The sequence below is a fragment of the Carcharhinus amblyrhynchos genome, chromosome 8, assembly GCF_965287045.1.
Source record: "Carcharhinus amblyrhynchos chromosome 8, sCarAmb.v2.hapA, whole genome shotgun sequence".
Classification (NCBI taxonomy): Eukaryota; Metazoa; Chordata; class Chondrichthyes; order Carcharhiniformes; family Carcharhinidae; genus Carcharhinus; species Carcharhinus amblyrhynchos.
The window spans coordinates 50,333,954-50,347,532 of record NC_137331.1 but is presented as its reverse complement, the minus strand read 5'-3'; the positions used below and the strand labels follow the sequence as shown (position 1 = coordinate 50,347,532).

Here is a 13,579-nt window from a genome sequence, read left to right as displayed (position 1 = left end):
TGGAACATTTCTTTTCTCCAGGGGGGCAGGTGGCCCTCCAGATAGCTGCTAAGGAGATAGTTGAAACATTACTCAGGACACCAATACCTGGAACATTGTTCCAAAAATGTAGGGTACAGTGCAGGAAAGAAATCAATTATTTGACAAACATTGTTGAAGTATGAACACAGCTTGAATACTTACTCATCACTGCTCTCAGGTTCATTCATCACAACACTCAGCACTGACCATACTCCCCTGCTTTATTACCCTGCTATGGTCAGTGGCAACACTTGAGAAGATTCTGTGCAGGATTTCTTTACATTATTTTGTCTCTTGTCACGTGCTTTCAACATCTGCTTCATTTTAGTTTGCTCTCCCTCACACCACAATTTAAATCTTCTAACATTTTTTCATTTCAAAATAAATAGGTTCTAGGTGGAAGTGGGGAGGGGATGGGAGGCATGATAACTGGAGACAAAACCGGGAATGTTGTTTGTAGATTGGAATGCCCAATTTCAACATAGGATCAGAGAATCTCTACAGTGCAGAAGGAGGCTATTTGGCCCATCAAGCCTGCACTGACAAAAATCCCGCCCTATCTCCAAGGATTTATACTACTAGTGCCTCTAACAGTAAGGAGCAATTTGGCACGGCCAATCCACCTAACCCGCACATCTTTGGAGTGTGGGATTTAACTGGTGCATCCGGAGGAAACACACGCAAACTCCACATAGAGAGTCACCCCAGACCGGAATTGAACCGGGGTCCCTATCACTGTGTGGCAACAGTACTAAACACAGTACTGACTAATATTCACCCTCAGCTGTACGGGTCTGCAACAACTGGAAATTAACTGTGCAGGAAGCAAACGGGCCACACAAGCAAAATTCCCTTCAAAACACATGTCAGTCTCAAAGGGCCTGTATAGGTGACCTGATTAGGGTTTGGGGTCTCACATATCCAGTGTGCATCAACAAAGTTAGTGTGCACCCAAGGCCCAACCTGAACCTGAATATTTGAACGATATATTTTTACCATGACTGAGCTCTGGGTGCCTTTGATAGAAGAGAGTTGGAAAGCATGTTGTAACAAATTACTTATTGACTATTTATTCTATTTATGGAGCTGGATTTTAGCAGGATTTCTTTAGAACCTTCTCCCCTCAGCTTCCAAATACATAGAATCCGACATCATCTGACATCATTAATGATGCACTCTAGCTATTAGCATAATATTAACCCTTTATACTACACTCCGACAAGTTTTTTTGTTCTACTCATTAGCGTTAATTATTTACATATCCTACTTCACTCCTACTTCAGTCTCTTGTGATAGTGGCAACAATTTTCTACTGTGTTCTCATCTATCTTGATGAACTGTAGGATGTATGCTCTCCGTAACCTTTTCCTGTGAAAGCACCGACCCCCAAAGGCGGAGATTTCTGATTCTGGCCTACGGTATAAAGGCAGCAAGCAGAAATTTTCACTTTCTTTTATTTTCTCTTGTTAATTAAGGGAAAGGTTGAACTGCTGGCTGCTCTGACTTGAAGGAATGTAGCTCGTTCAGCTCTTGTGAAGATTTGTACAGCTGTAGAGGGTTTACTACTGCAACAAACAAAGTATTATTTTTTAACACCTCATCCATGAACAAATCAGACAGATGAAGAGAAGGACCAAGAATATCCTAAAGAAAAAATTATGATTATGATACTAATACAGTGGGAGTTCTTTTTCGCTAGTTAGTGATTTGACTCATGCACTGTTTTTGACGGTTATTTATTATTATTTATTAGTCACAAGTAGGCTTACGTTAACACTGCAATGAAGTTACTGAGAAAATCCCTAGTCGCCACACTCTGCTGCCTGTTCGGGTTCACTGAAGGAGACTTTAGTATGCCCAATCCACCTAACCAGCACACTTTTCGGATTGTGGGAGGAAACCGGAGCACTCGGAGGAAACTCACATAGATACGAGGAGAACGTGCAAACTCCACACTGGCAGTGAGCCAAGCCGGGACTCTAACCTGGATCCCTGGTGGTGTGAGTTTGCTCCTTAGAGGACTTGAACATTTCTGGAACTTTAAGAATCTACACTATCACCAGTATCAGCAATTCAGACGTAGAGAAATGACACCTTCTTGTACACATATAGCATAGTAAGATAAGTAGTGATTGTCTCTGTAGCTTTATAATCTCCAGATTTAACTTCAAATTCAACAACAGCAGAGGCAATAGTAGAGACAATAGTAGGAATGTCTAGTCTTGGTTCTTCACTGTATAAATGACTTGCTACATCAGGTTGTTGTTGTGTATCACTTGTGCCTTCAGTAGAATTAATGAATAAATAATATTCTGAACCCCCTCAGTGGACATCTGGGTTGGCATCAGCATCATCTATACTGTTCTGAAAGAAGAAAGCAAGGATCAGTGTCTCCTCCTGCAGCTAGTTATTGATATCAGTGGCACTTTGGTTATCATATTTCCACTCTTTCCTGAAAAAAGAAAATTAAGGTCTGGAATGTCATCTTGCGGTTGGTCACCTTCATTCTTGGCACCCTGTCTCCTGCTTCATCCAGCCTCTCCTTGAATAGAAATGAAAGATCTCTGCTGGCCTCCTGTGACCAGAGGGATGGAGTTTGGTCTATGAAAATTAATTCGCAGTGTCCTGGGTCAACTGGTCTTTCTTCTGTAAGTAGTGAACAAAGGAGGTGCAAAGCTATACAAGCTTCTCTGGTCAACAAAGAACAATGTTGATTAGGAACAATGATATAGAATATCGGTGAGCTCAATGCCGTTATAATGTAACTTAGCAGTCATCTCTCCTTACAGTTTGATTGGAAGACCATCATTGTTGGGAAATTCAGGACTCAGCCATGTTTGTTGTAGCAGGAAGTATGGACACTGCTGCTCCTGTGTCCTTAAAATTTGTGTTCCGGCCATTAACCATTGTATCTACAAACCAGAAAGAGCCTTGGGGTTCTGCCACTTCACCTAAAAGAATACATCCTGTTCTTCAATATCAGTTATTTCTTGGACATTTTCAGATTGGAATGGTTTATCTTTAATTTTTTTTAACCTGATAATGTTTCCTGCTGCTGCAGAATACTATTTTAAAGTGCCCCCTTGTGGTAAGAGGAGTCACAGTCAAGATTAGTGGCTGGACAGGCTTTGCGCCTGTGAGGTTTCTTTCCCATGGGCATCCAAAAATTATGCTGATACACCCCCTTTATGCTGGGTGTTTTCTCACAGGCACACTGCTATGGTTCACAAATTGAACCAGGCCAGTGGTCTGTCCCCACACCAGAAGGCTCTATAGCACTCTGGATGAATAGTCTGATGCGTTAGCAAAGTTCAGGCTGCCTGGTTAACTATCCTGCTTTGGACAAAATGACACCTTCTATGGGCTGTCAGAAATCCAACAATGCCACATTGACCATTTCCAGCACACTGTAGTGTCCAATGACCTCTTCTTTCAATGTCCTATAGTCACAGTTACAAACCATTTATTATATATTTGACAAAGGGTCATCTGGACTTGAAACATCGGCTCTTTTCTCTCCTCACAGATGTTGCCAAACCTGCTGAGCTTTTCCAGTATCTTCTCTTTGGTTTTATTTATTATGTGTGCTTGCTTGGCTGAAAACACAAGCCTCATTATGTATGCTTGCCTGAGAGGCCTGGCATCCATTACTCTTGTTGAAATAGCAGCAGCCTAGAGAAAACATTGCTTGAGCGACAGTTCAGGCTTTCTGATCTTTTTGGTTAATGTTTATTTATACAAGATTAAGTGGTTTCAATGACTTGTGATTTCTGTTATTGATACTCTAAAGTGCCTGGATGTTTGACACTTTTATGCCTTGAAGTGAAATGACTTTTTTAAAACATAGTACAAAGTTATGAGTGAATTACTTTTTAAAAGCTTCTTTTAAATATCTGACACCATTGGGTTCATTGGTTCTATACAATGTATAGCGGGTCTACAAGCATGGAAGTGTCATAGCTTGGCACTGGGAGTATAAGGGCCATTGGCAGGTGGGTGAAGGGGCATAGTTTATGCAAGGGATGGGGGACCATGAGGGTGGTTGGAGAAGCATAACATGGCATAGACGGCGTGAGGGGGCCATAGGGTGGGTGGAGGAGCATCACATGGTATGAGGGCATGACGGACTGTGGGGTGGGTGGTGTGCATAAGGTGCATGGATGAGATATGGGAAGTCTGTGGGCTGTGAGGGCTGGAGTGCCTTTGTGATTTTCTTTTAATTGGGGTGAGCATTGAGGCTGGCCTTTCAAGCCGCCCACCTCGGCAGGCCTGTGTCTGCCTCTAATATCTTTCCTGGATTGGTTAGCCAGACTCCAGTCCACAGCCACACCCTTTAGCAATGAAGATCCTGCCTTTGTGGGTACTTTTGCAAGAGGCAGGTGAGCTAAACCAGGAATTTTCCCAACTCCTTAAACACAGCTCAAGGATAAAAAAATCAGACTATAGCCCTGTAGACCTTATTTCAGTGACTAGTAAAATATAATAGGCCTGATTTGTGCTGAGGGACAAAAACATGAACATTAATTCATATCCTGTTCTTCTCTCCTCCAGGGCCTTCAACTGTAGAGCTTGATTTTCCTGAAGCTGGTTCCTCAGAGGACCTCATTTCAGCTAAGTGTGCATAGTCACAGAGCGCACTACCAGGCAGCATCACAAATACTTGCTGTTTGATGGGGCCAGTTTGACAGCAAATTGGATGTTCATCCAGTGATTCACACTTCACAAGTCATCTCAAACAGACACTGATGGCTCTCCAAACTCTGCTGAATTCGACATGGGCACTGAATCAAAGGGGTCATCAGTGAAAAGGCAGCACGTTTGTGAGGTACTGCAGTCTCTCCACAATGGTAGAGAGGACGGAGAAGTCCAACTCCATCATTAATGGCTTGGTGTCACAGATCACTGTAAGAATATCTTTCGTGTCATGTGTAGCCTCCTTGAAACTATCAAATAAGCCCCTGTCAGCTATGACCACGGCAATGCAGATTTTGGAAAACAGCATGCCCCTGCCTTTAACAGAACGATAAATATCTTGACTGCGGTCTTACAACACGTCACTGATCTGCACCAAGCTGCTGTGCAGCAGAGTGGGAACAATGGCGTACCAAAGCCTAGGAGAGAAATGATATTGAAAGGGAACATGGAAGTGGATACATTCAAAGCATACCCATGTCTCATCCGTTGCCTGTCCTGTGGGCAGTAGCCAACTTACTGCCTCATCTCCTAATGGCTGAGGCTGCCCCTGCACAAATGCAAGTGGAGCAATCTGTGGCAGGGCACTCCTGGGTTCCAACATCCAGAGGCTGTAGAGCAAGATTGTCTCAGCAGGAGTTCCAAACAGCCTGCTTTGACCTGTACGGAAATCATAGAAGTTGCACTATGTAGAAGCAATTGGTAAACTAAGAAAATTCACCAAGGGCAGGCATATGGGTGTTTGAGAAAACATTACATTGTTAAGTTTCCTTTCATTAAACAGCATATTAAATGTACCATTTGCATAGTGGCCCCACACTGTCAGACTCCCATTTGCTGGCCAGTTCGAATGCTAGCCAGCCTGGGACCCCCGCAGTGCTGCCTCTCCAAACCATCCCCTCCCATGGCCCAATCGCAGCTCCATTCCCACGCCAGCCCCAACCCCTTCCCCACTGCCCCAGAGCACCCCAATCTCCAGCAACCGCACCACCGCCCCCCCCGCAGTAGTGATGATCCCTCCACACCCCCAGCCCAGCAGACACACCCCCAACGGGAGACAGATCCCCTCCCCCACAGGAGGCAGACCCTCCCCCAACTCAGGAGGAGGACCCACCCCAGCAAAACAACCCCCACCTCCCCGCCCCCCCCCCCCCCCCCCCCGGCCCTCCCTCCAGCACAGACTATTCCCCATGCAGAGCAGCAACAGGACTTGTCATCCCCCCATGATCATCCCTAAGCCCTGCCCACAATAGGCCCTGCTCCGTTGGCTCTGCCGATTGCAATGGACAATGCCAAGGTGCCCCTGGGTATAGGCACTTTGGCCCTTGGGCGGTGCCGGAGGCACAGGCTGGCACTGCCAGGGTGCCCATGCCCAGGGTGCACCAGCCCCCACCGCTCGACCCCTGGGCGTCCCCAATTGCCCCTCTTCACTCTAGCAGAGTCTTCCGCTACTTCCCCAACCATGGGGAGCTACTCTAAATTCCACCCCAGTGAAACACTCCTGGTGGGGTGAGAGATGCTATTGGGCCCAGAGAATTCAGTCCTGGGCCGAATAATGACATTTAAATTACGTGAAAAATAGATTCAATTCACTTACCTGGTCTTCCTGCCAGTTTCCAACGTGGTCTTGACCACGCTTGCTCTCCAGCAGTGGCAGACACGCCTGCGTCAGGAATGCATACGCGAATCCCATAAAATGGCTGATATACACATCTCCCAACCCGATGCGCCAAAAAATTGGGAGAATCGGGCTGGTGAATCTGAGTGCCTGCTCATTCTGACCATTATTGTCACAGGGGAAGGCACATGTCACCACCCCAGCAAAAAGAAACGATCCATTGCCCACCTTGTGCATTTACGTACAGCGAACTGAGTGATCATCTGTGCCTCCAGTAGCACCCTGACAGAAGTCAGAGGCAAATAAATTAAGGGCAGCAATGACTTTGACAGAGACCAGCAATGCATGGCCACTGGGCTCAGCTGAAAGTAGTTGTTGTTTGAGAAGGCTGCAGAAAGCACCTGAGAAGTCAAGAAAGCCAAGCTTCTGTCTGTACATGCTATTAAGCGCCTTCCATGACTTCAATCTCTCCCTGTTACTCACCTCTCTGGTTTTCATTTGCAGCTTCCTCCACAATATGGTATTGCTATGACTGTTGATCACATTCCTGCTCCAAAGTCCAATCTAAAGCAGCCGTGGGGCCACCCACACTAATGTGCAAGTGAGCACTTCAAACTTCAACACATGTGTCACCACAAGAACTCTCAGCAGGCAGCTTACTAGAAGGAACTGAGAAATGAGCTGTGAAAACTGACACCTCTTTAATATTGGAACAACTGACCTTTAACTAGGCTCATGACATGCCCTACCTTACTGAGCCCTGAGAGATACATGCTGGAGGCAATACATTCAAATTCCACCTATATATGGCAAAGATGGATCTGTCTCTCAGAACTGTATTAGTTGGTCACACCAAAACCTACCCATTCAATGTGGAACTTAGTGGGTTTGAGTCAAGAGTTTGCATTCCATATATTTTAGCCACGCCCTCACCTTCACTGTCCATTAGTAGTGGGATGGGGAAGGACATTAAAATTCACCCCCAACCCAATGAGACTGACAGAGCCTTGCCTATAGTAGGTGGTTTATAGCAAAACCATGGTGGTACTGTTTGTAATTGTCTTTCCACTGATTTCAATGGACGAGAATTGCAGATGGAACACACTCTTCTATAAAGAGAATAATTAATATTGAAGTTAAAATTAAAAAGGGAAAAAAAGTATGAGAGAATAAGAGGCAGAAAAACAAGCCCATGATTAGTCTACACCCTAGCTATGACTGTAACACTACATTCTGCATTGACCTCTTTCCTTCTCTATGAATGGTATGTATATTGTGCAAGAAACAATCATTTTCACTGTATAACACGTGACAATAGTAAATCAAATCAAAGCAAAATCAAAAGAGGTGTTTCTGTAACATGAATGCAAAATTATATTTAAATTAGGTTATTTTTAATATTATGCAAAATAATCCCTATTCAACTTACACCTTACTATAACACTAATATTGATTTAACTGTGCATGAGTTGACACAAACAAAAGCCAGTCAGCTTGAGAGGGGCAGCCCTCACTGAACATATCTGCTAAAGTCAACTACTTCAAATTGGCTAAGATGCAAATGAGATCAAGCCTTGGAGGAGCTACACCTACTCCAATCAGCTTGGATCATGTAGATCAAGCCCAAGACAGGAGGTGAGAGCCCTGTCTTGTCAGCTTGGATCGGGAATGTCCCAACTTGTTGGGACTCTGAATTGGCTTTAATTTGACTTGAATAGATTGGAATAAAATAAACAAAAAAAAATTAGTGTAAAAATGCAATGCTGTGAAATTCCTTGTTCTCTATTTTCAAAGTGAACCTGTTTAAGTGTGAAGTGTCAAAATTTCTAAAAGAAATTCCAGACTTAATTTTATGTTGACAGGAACTTAAATCAAGTGTGAGGAGAGAGAATCTACAAACAGTGAAAACTCTTTCTGGGCAGCAATTTTACAGAGAGCATAACATTTCTTTATTCTGTGAGTGGGATTGGGAAGGCAGCATATATTGTCCATTCCTATTTGCAATGAAATTACTAAAGCCAAACATGTAGGCTGGAATTCTCTGGCTGCTCACTAGTGGCGGATTCTTTGGTTCTGCCAGCAGTGCATCCCCGCTGTTCGTTTCCTGACGGCGTGGAGTGGTTTCAGTGGAAAAACCCACGTGGGATTTTCCGATCTTGTTCATTCCATCTCCACTGCCAGCGAGAACAGGAATTTTGTGCTCAGCCAAATCTCCATTCCTTTCAGCTGCACCAGAGAATCCCAGCCACGGAATTCTGATGCCCATTAACAACAGTGGGACCAGAAGATCCTGCTGCTACTGAACGGTGTGCCGCTTCTTGCTGCCAAGAAACCTATTGATGGGAGGCCAGAGAATTCCACTAGTAATGTGGAACAGGATTACATGCGTACATTAGTGAACTGATTGTTTAAATGATAAAAACTAGCCATTTTGAGGTAGAAATGACCAGATCTTTCAAAACTTCATTGAATCCCTACAGTGCAAAAGGAGACCATTTGGCTCATCGAGTCTGCACTGACCACAATCCCACCCAGATCCTATTCCCATAACCTCTCATATTGACCCTGCTAATCCCCCTGATACAAGGGTTAATTTAGCATGGCCAATCAACCTAATCCACACATCTTTGGGCTATGGGAGGAAACTGGAACACCTGGCGTAAACCCATGCAAACATGGAGAATGTGCAAATTCCATACAGACAATTACCCAAGGCTAGGATTGAACCCATGTCCCTGGCACTGTGAGGCAGCAATGCTAACCACTGTGCCACCATGTGGCCCCACTTTTACCATAGTTCAATATGGACTCATGATATTGAGATCCCTAATCTAGTACATAACCACTGGGATACCACACAATCTCTACTGAATGCACCTGGATAATTCTTGTCTCAAGAACAAATTTTACTTAAAATAATGCAGTCAGCTCCTAAGAGCCAAAGTTTTCTTTTAATTTATACCTCTAATGCATCAGTATCAATTCTTAACCCAAGTTTAGTTATCTTTAGTTATTTTAATTCACATACGTTCATTTAAATTATATTTTCCGCTGTAAAAACATTAAAGAAATCTTGGGATCATTATTAAAAGAGACAATCTTAAAAATTATTACAAAATTAAGATTTATAATATGCTTACCTGGATCTTTGGATGAACTGATATTAAAGAAGCTACAACACAAATAAGTATGTTGAAGCTAATAACGAATTTATTTTCTATACAGCCATCAAAAGTGGTGTAAAACACATAGCAGAGAATTGCAGTGGTTAATGACAAAGCATAGTTCAGACATGTAACTGATAGAAGTGCTGCAAAGATACAAAAACAGAACAATATCACTAAAAATCTTATAATGACTGTTCCAACATTCTCCAGACAATTTCAAAACAATGTCATTAAATGATAAAACAATGTTTCAGAACAAAGAATTGGAAGTGGTCCCTTTACCAAGTATTAGAAAAGATGATAAAGCATCAACTACTGTAAAAGTACAGTATATAGAAATGGTAACCAGGGGAAAATGTTTTGATTTAAGCACTAGAAGATCATTAGAAGATTTTCTCCAGAGACCTCTGAAATAGACTGGATTTCCCTGGTTCACAAGTAATTCTTTATTTCCACTTCTCGATTATCTGAGTGAGATCATTAATTTAGTTAAACTTTCTACTGAATTATAAACATGTTCAAGTTGTCGATGTGTGCTTTTAAAAGTAGGCATTTGTCTAATCCAATTCTATTCAACAAGTCCTTCAATACATCGAAGCCAATTTCAGTACCATGTCCAATTCAACTGCCCACTTATGAGAAGGGAGATTCTGTAGCAGCTCTGTATGGGATTTGAAGATGTCTGAGTTTATATCTGTCCTGATATAGAGATTAATATTTCCTCTGCAATGGAAGAGCTATTTTAGGGCCTACCCTGCCAGCTGTGTTTTTAGTGAGGGGGACATCCAAAGTGGTGAGCCCATCACCTGCCCACCCACCTTCAAGCACCTTCACCTTATATGGGGTGGGGAGGGTTTCTTCTGTGCATCAAGGGTTGTCTTCCCCCAGCCCAAGATCTCAAGCTGTCTCTTCCAAATCCTTCCTTGCCGTCTAGCCCCCTCTCAATTCCCTGAGCCCTCAGATTTCTAAAATACTCTAAAAGCCCCAGACTTGTGTTCCTGCAGCAGTCATCACTCTCCTTGCTCCTTCCTACAGTACCAGCAGTGCCCAGTACTGAACCCTGGAACTGCTGAAATAATTTTTGAATGTTTTTGAATGATTGCTTACTTTTACGGGTAAGTTTTAAGTTTATTCATTATTGTCACAAGTAGGCTTATATTAACACTGCAATGAAGTTACTGTGAAAATCCCCTGGTCACCACACACCGGCTCCTGTTGGGATACACTGAGAGAGAATTTAGCATGGCCAATGCACCTCCCAGCATGTCTTTTGGACTATGGGAGGAAACCGCGGCACCTGGAGGAAACCCATGCAAACACAGGGAGAATGTGTAGACTCCACACAGACAGTGACCCATGGCGGAAATCAAACCCAGGAACCCAGGCACTGTGAGGCAGCAGTGCTAACCACTGTACCACCGTAAATGCTGAAACTAAGGAATGTTCAAAGGTAATGCTGGTGATTGTATAGCAAAAACAGTGTACATTCCCTAACAATGTTACCTGCCACTCTCTCTTCATATCTTAAAACATGATCAGTATTTAGTTTAATTATCTTATTTGCATGAAAGACAAGGTAAATTTGATCATTGTTCGAACCCAGGATCCTCTGGCCTCCAGTTAAGCACACAGGTAACAGATCTATTTCTAGATGTTTTGCATTAAGTTGACACAGAACAGATAATTTTTTAAAAGGTGAGTATTCTGCATCATTACTAATACAGGCAAAATGCAATATTTACTGTTTATCAACAACTTCAAAAACTGTAATTAAACACATTTCAGTGAGCATGACTCAATAAAGCTAACATGCAAAAGATATTCTAACATTATGATCCTGATATACGGGGGGGGGGGGGGGGGGGGGGGGGGGAGCGGGGGCGGTGGGAGGTGCGGTGGGTGGTGGGGGGGGAATGCGGTGGAGTTGAGGGGGGCAGTATTTTCCCATCTCATCCACCGTGGGAATTGTAGCAGGCAGGGGACAGACCTTGAAAAGTTCCATTGACCTCGGGATATATTTTCCAGTTTTAGGACAAGCGTGGCCGGAAAATCCTGCCCATAGTGTCCCAATTTATACAGGTTAGGGAGATTAGAGGGGTAAATATGTGCAGTTTTGTGATAAACCTGGGTAAGAGCCGGTACAACCTTGATGGGCCAAATGGCCTCCTTCTGCACTGTAGGGATTCTATGATTCTGTGACAATAGGCAGAATATGATTGACCTTTGTTATAAGATACTATACTCTGACTGCTTTCCCTCCTACTTCTAACATGCACCTTCATTGGAAATGGGAAGTCAACCATGTAGCAGTAATGACTGTTGGTTGTCAGGCCTTTGTGCTGTTGTTTCAAGCAGCAGCCAGATGACCTCCACACCCAAAGATACCATTCGATGCCTGGACCTAAAACACAGCTGTGTTTTCTTGCTGCCGGCTCCTCTCAGATCTTTCAATCTAAGAGGGGATGTGCTGGATTATCCTCCAAGTTAAGCATTCCTCTGGGCTCAAAGAAGGTGGAAATTAGACCCATCATGTTGCAAACTCTAACCGAGAAATAATGCAAAATATTACATTGTCTACTATTTTAACTACACTTACCCGATGAAGGTGTTCCAAAAACTCATGATTCCAAATAAAGCTGTTGAACTTTAATCTGGTGTGAGATCTCTTACTCTACTGTTTTATTGCAGGAATTAATCTAAGCAGTGTTAATGACTTGTACAATAAGATTGCTGAGCCTGATATTTAGACTCATGTTAAAAGATATACAAGGTCCTAGATTGAAATCCTGTTGTAACTGTTATGTGGGGACCTCTAGTGCCAATAAGTATTAGAGCAGCTTTTGATGCAGTGTTGAAAATATGGTTCTAGACTAGAAATTACTGTGTATGTCAATATACACGTGCTCAATACATTTGTGCGAAACTTAATTCCAACCAATAAAGTGGATAGTGGCTATGGTCATCTGGGACGATGGCAACTTTAATTTATATTTTAATTCCAATAGTGACATTACCCCTTCCTGCTTAACCTATGAATATAGAAAATAACTGCAAGTACTTTTTTTCAAATTTGTACATATCATTGATCACTTGACTTCCACCAAGGCTTTCGATAACAGGTCTCTCCTTTTAGAATCATTGCCTTTCCTCCGTGATTTCCTTCCATTGCACTACCCTATCATAATATTGTTACTCTCTGTCTCAAACTAATTTGTACATAATGTGGGGAATCTTACCAAAAATGGCAGAGTATTGTTTCCATTGTGAAAACTGGCATGTTTCTCTCCAGAGAAACCAGTCAATTTTCTCTTCAGATCTTGCAACAGTCTCCCTAAAAAAAATCAAAGGGGTGTGTTTCACGCCATCATTCAGGAGGGGTGGGGTCTCAACTCATCGACAAAACCCCGCTCTCTAAAATCGGCACAGTGGTTAGCACTGCTGCCTCACTGCACAAGGGACCCCATTTCGATTCCCTACTTAGGTCACTGTCTGTGCTGAGTCTGCAGATTATCCCCGTGTCTGCATGCATTTCCTTCAGATGCTCCAGTTTCCTCTCACAGTCTGAAAGACGTGCTGATTAGGTGCATTGGCCATGCTAAAATTCCTCCTTTGTGTACCCAAACAGGCACCGGAGTGTGGCGATTAGGGGATTTTCACAGTAACTTCATTGCAGTGTTAATGTAAGCCTACTTGTGACACTAATAAATAAATACAATTTAATTCGGGGTGCCACGTTTAAAGGGCATCCCAATCACATAGCAGGAACAAATCTGCCTTTCAGTACACCATGGAGGGCTTCCCTCCCCATTCCCGATTGAAGTTGCCACGTCTCTCCAAACCCCTTTTCCCCAATCATCAGTCAGTTTCCCCGCAATACTGATCATCAGCCCCTTCCCCTGATCATTGGTCCTCCTCCTTGTCTACTTCAGAGCCATCACCCATCGCACACCTCTTCCCCCGACCCCAACATCCATCGCTAGCATACCCTGGTCCTCCGTCACCTCCTTGCTCATAACAAAATCTGAATGAATTCCAAACCCCCATCCCCTATGAGGTTCCCGTTGGGACTGCATGGGCATGG

The 13,579-nt window shown here is 43.3% G+C and overlaps 1 protein-coding gene across 1 annotated transcript in view; it reads right to left on the bottom strand.

Annotated features, from left to right (window-relative positions):
- Positions 1-13,579, bottom strand: part of LOC145346991 (serine incorporator 1-like) — a 64,543-nt gene that overhangs the window by 24,306 nt on the left and 26,658 nt on the right. Inside the window, exon 6 of the mRNA XM_080194879.1 lies at positions 9,472-9,641. Coding sequence (XP_080051005.1) covers positions 9,472-9,641 — 170 coding nt within the window. The remainder of the gene's footprint in view (positions 1-9,471; positions 9,642-13,579) is intronic.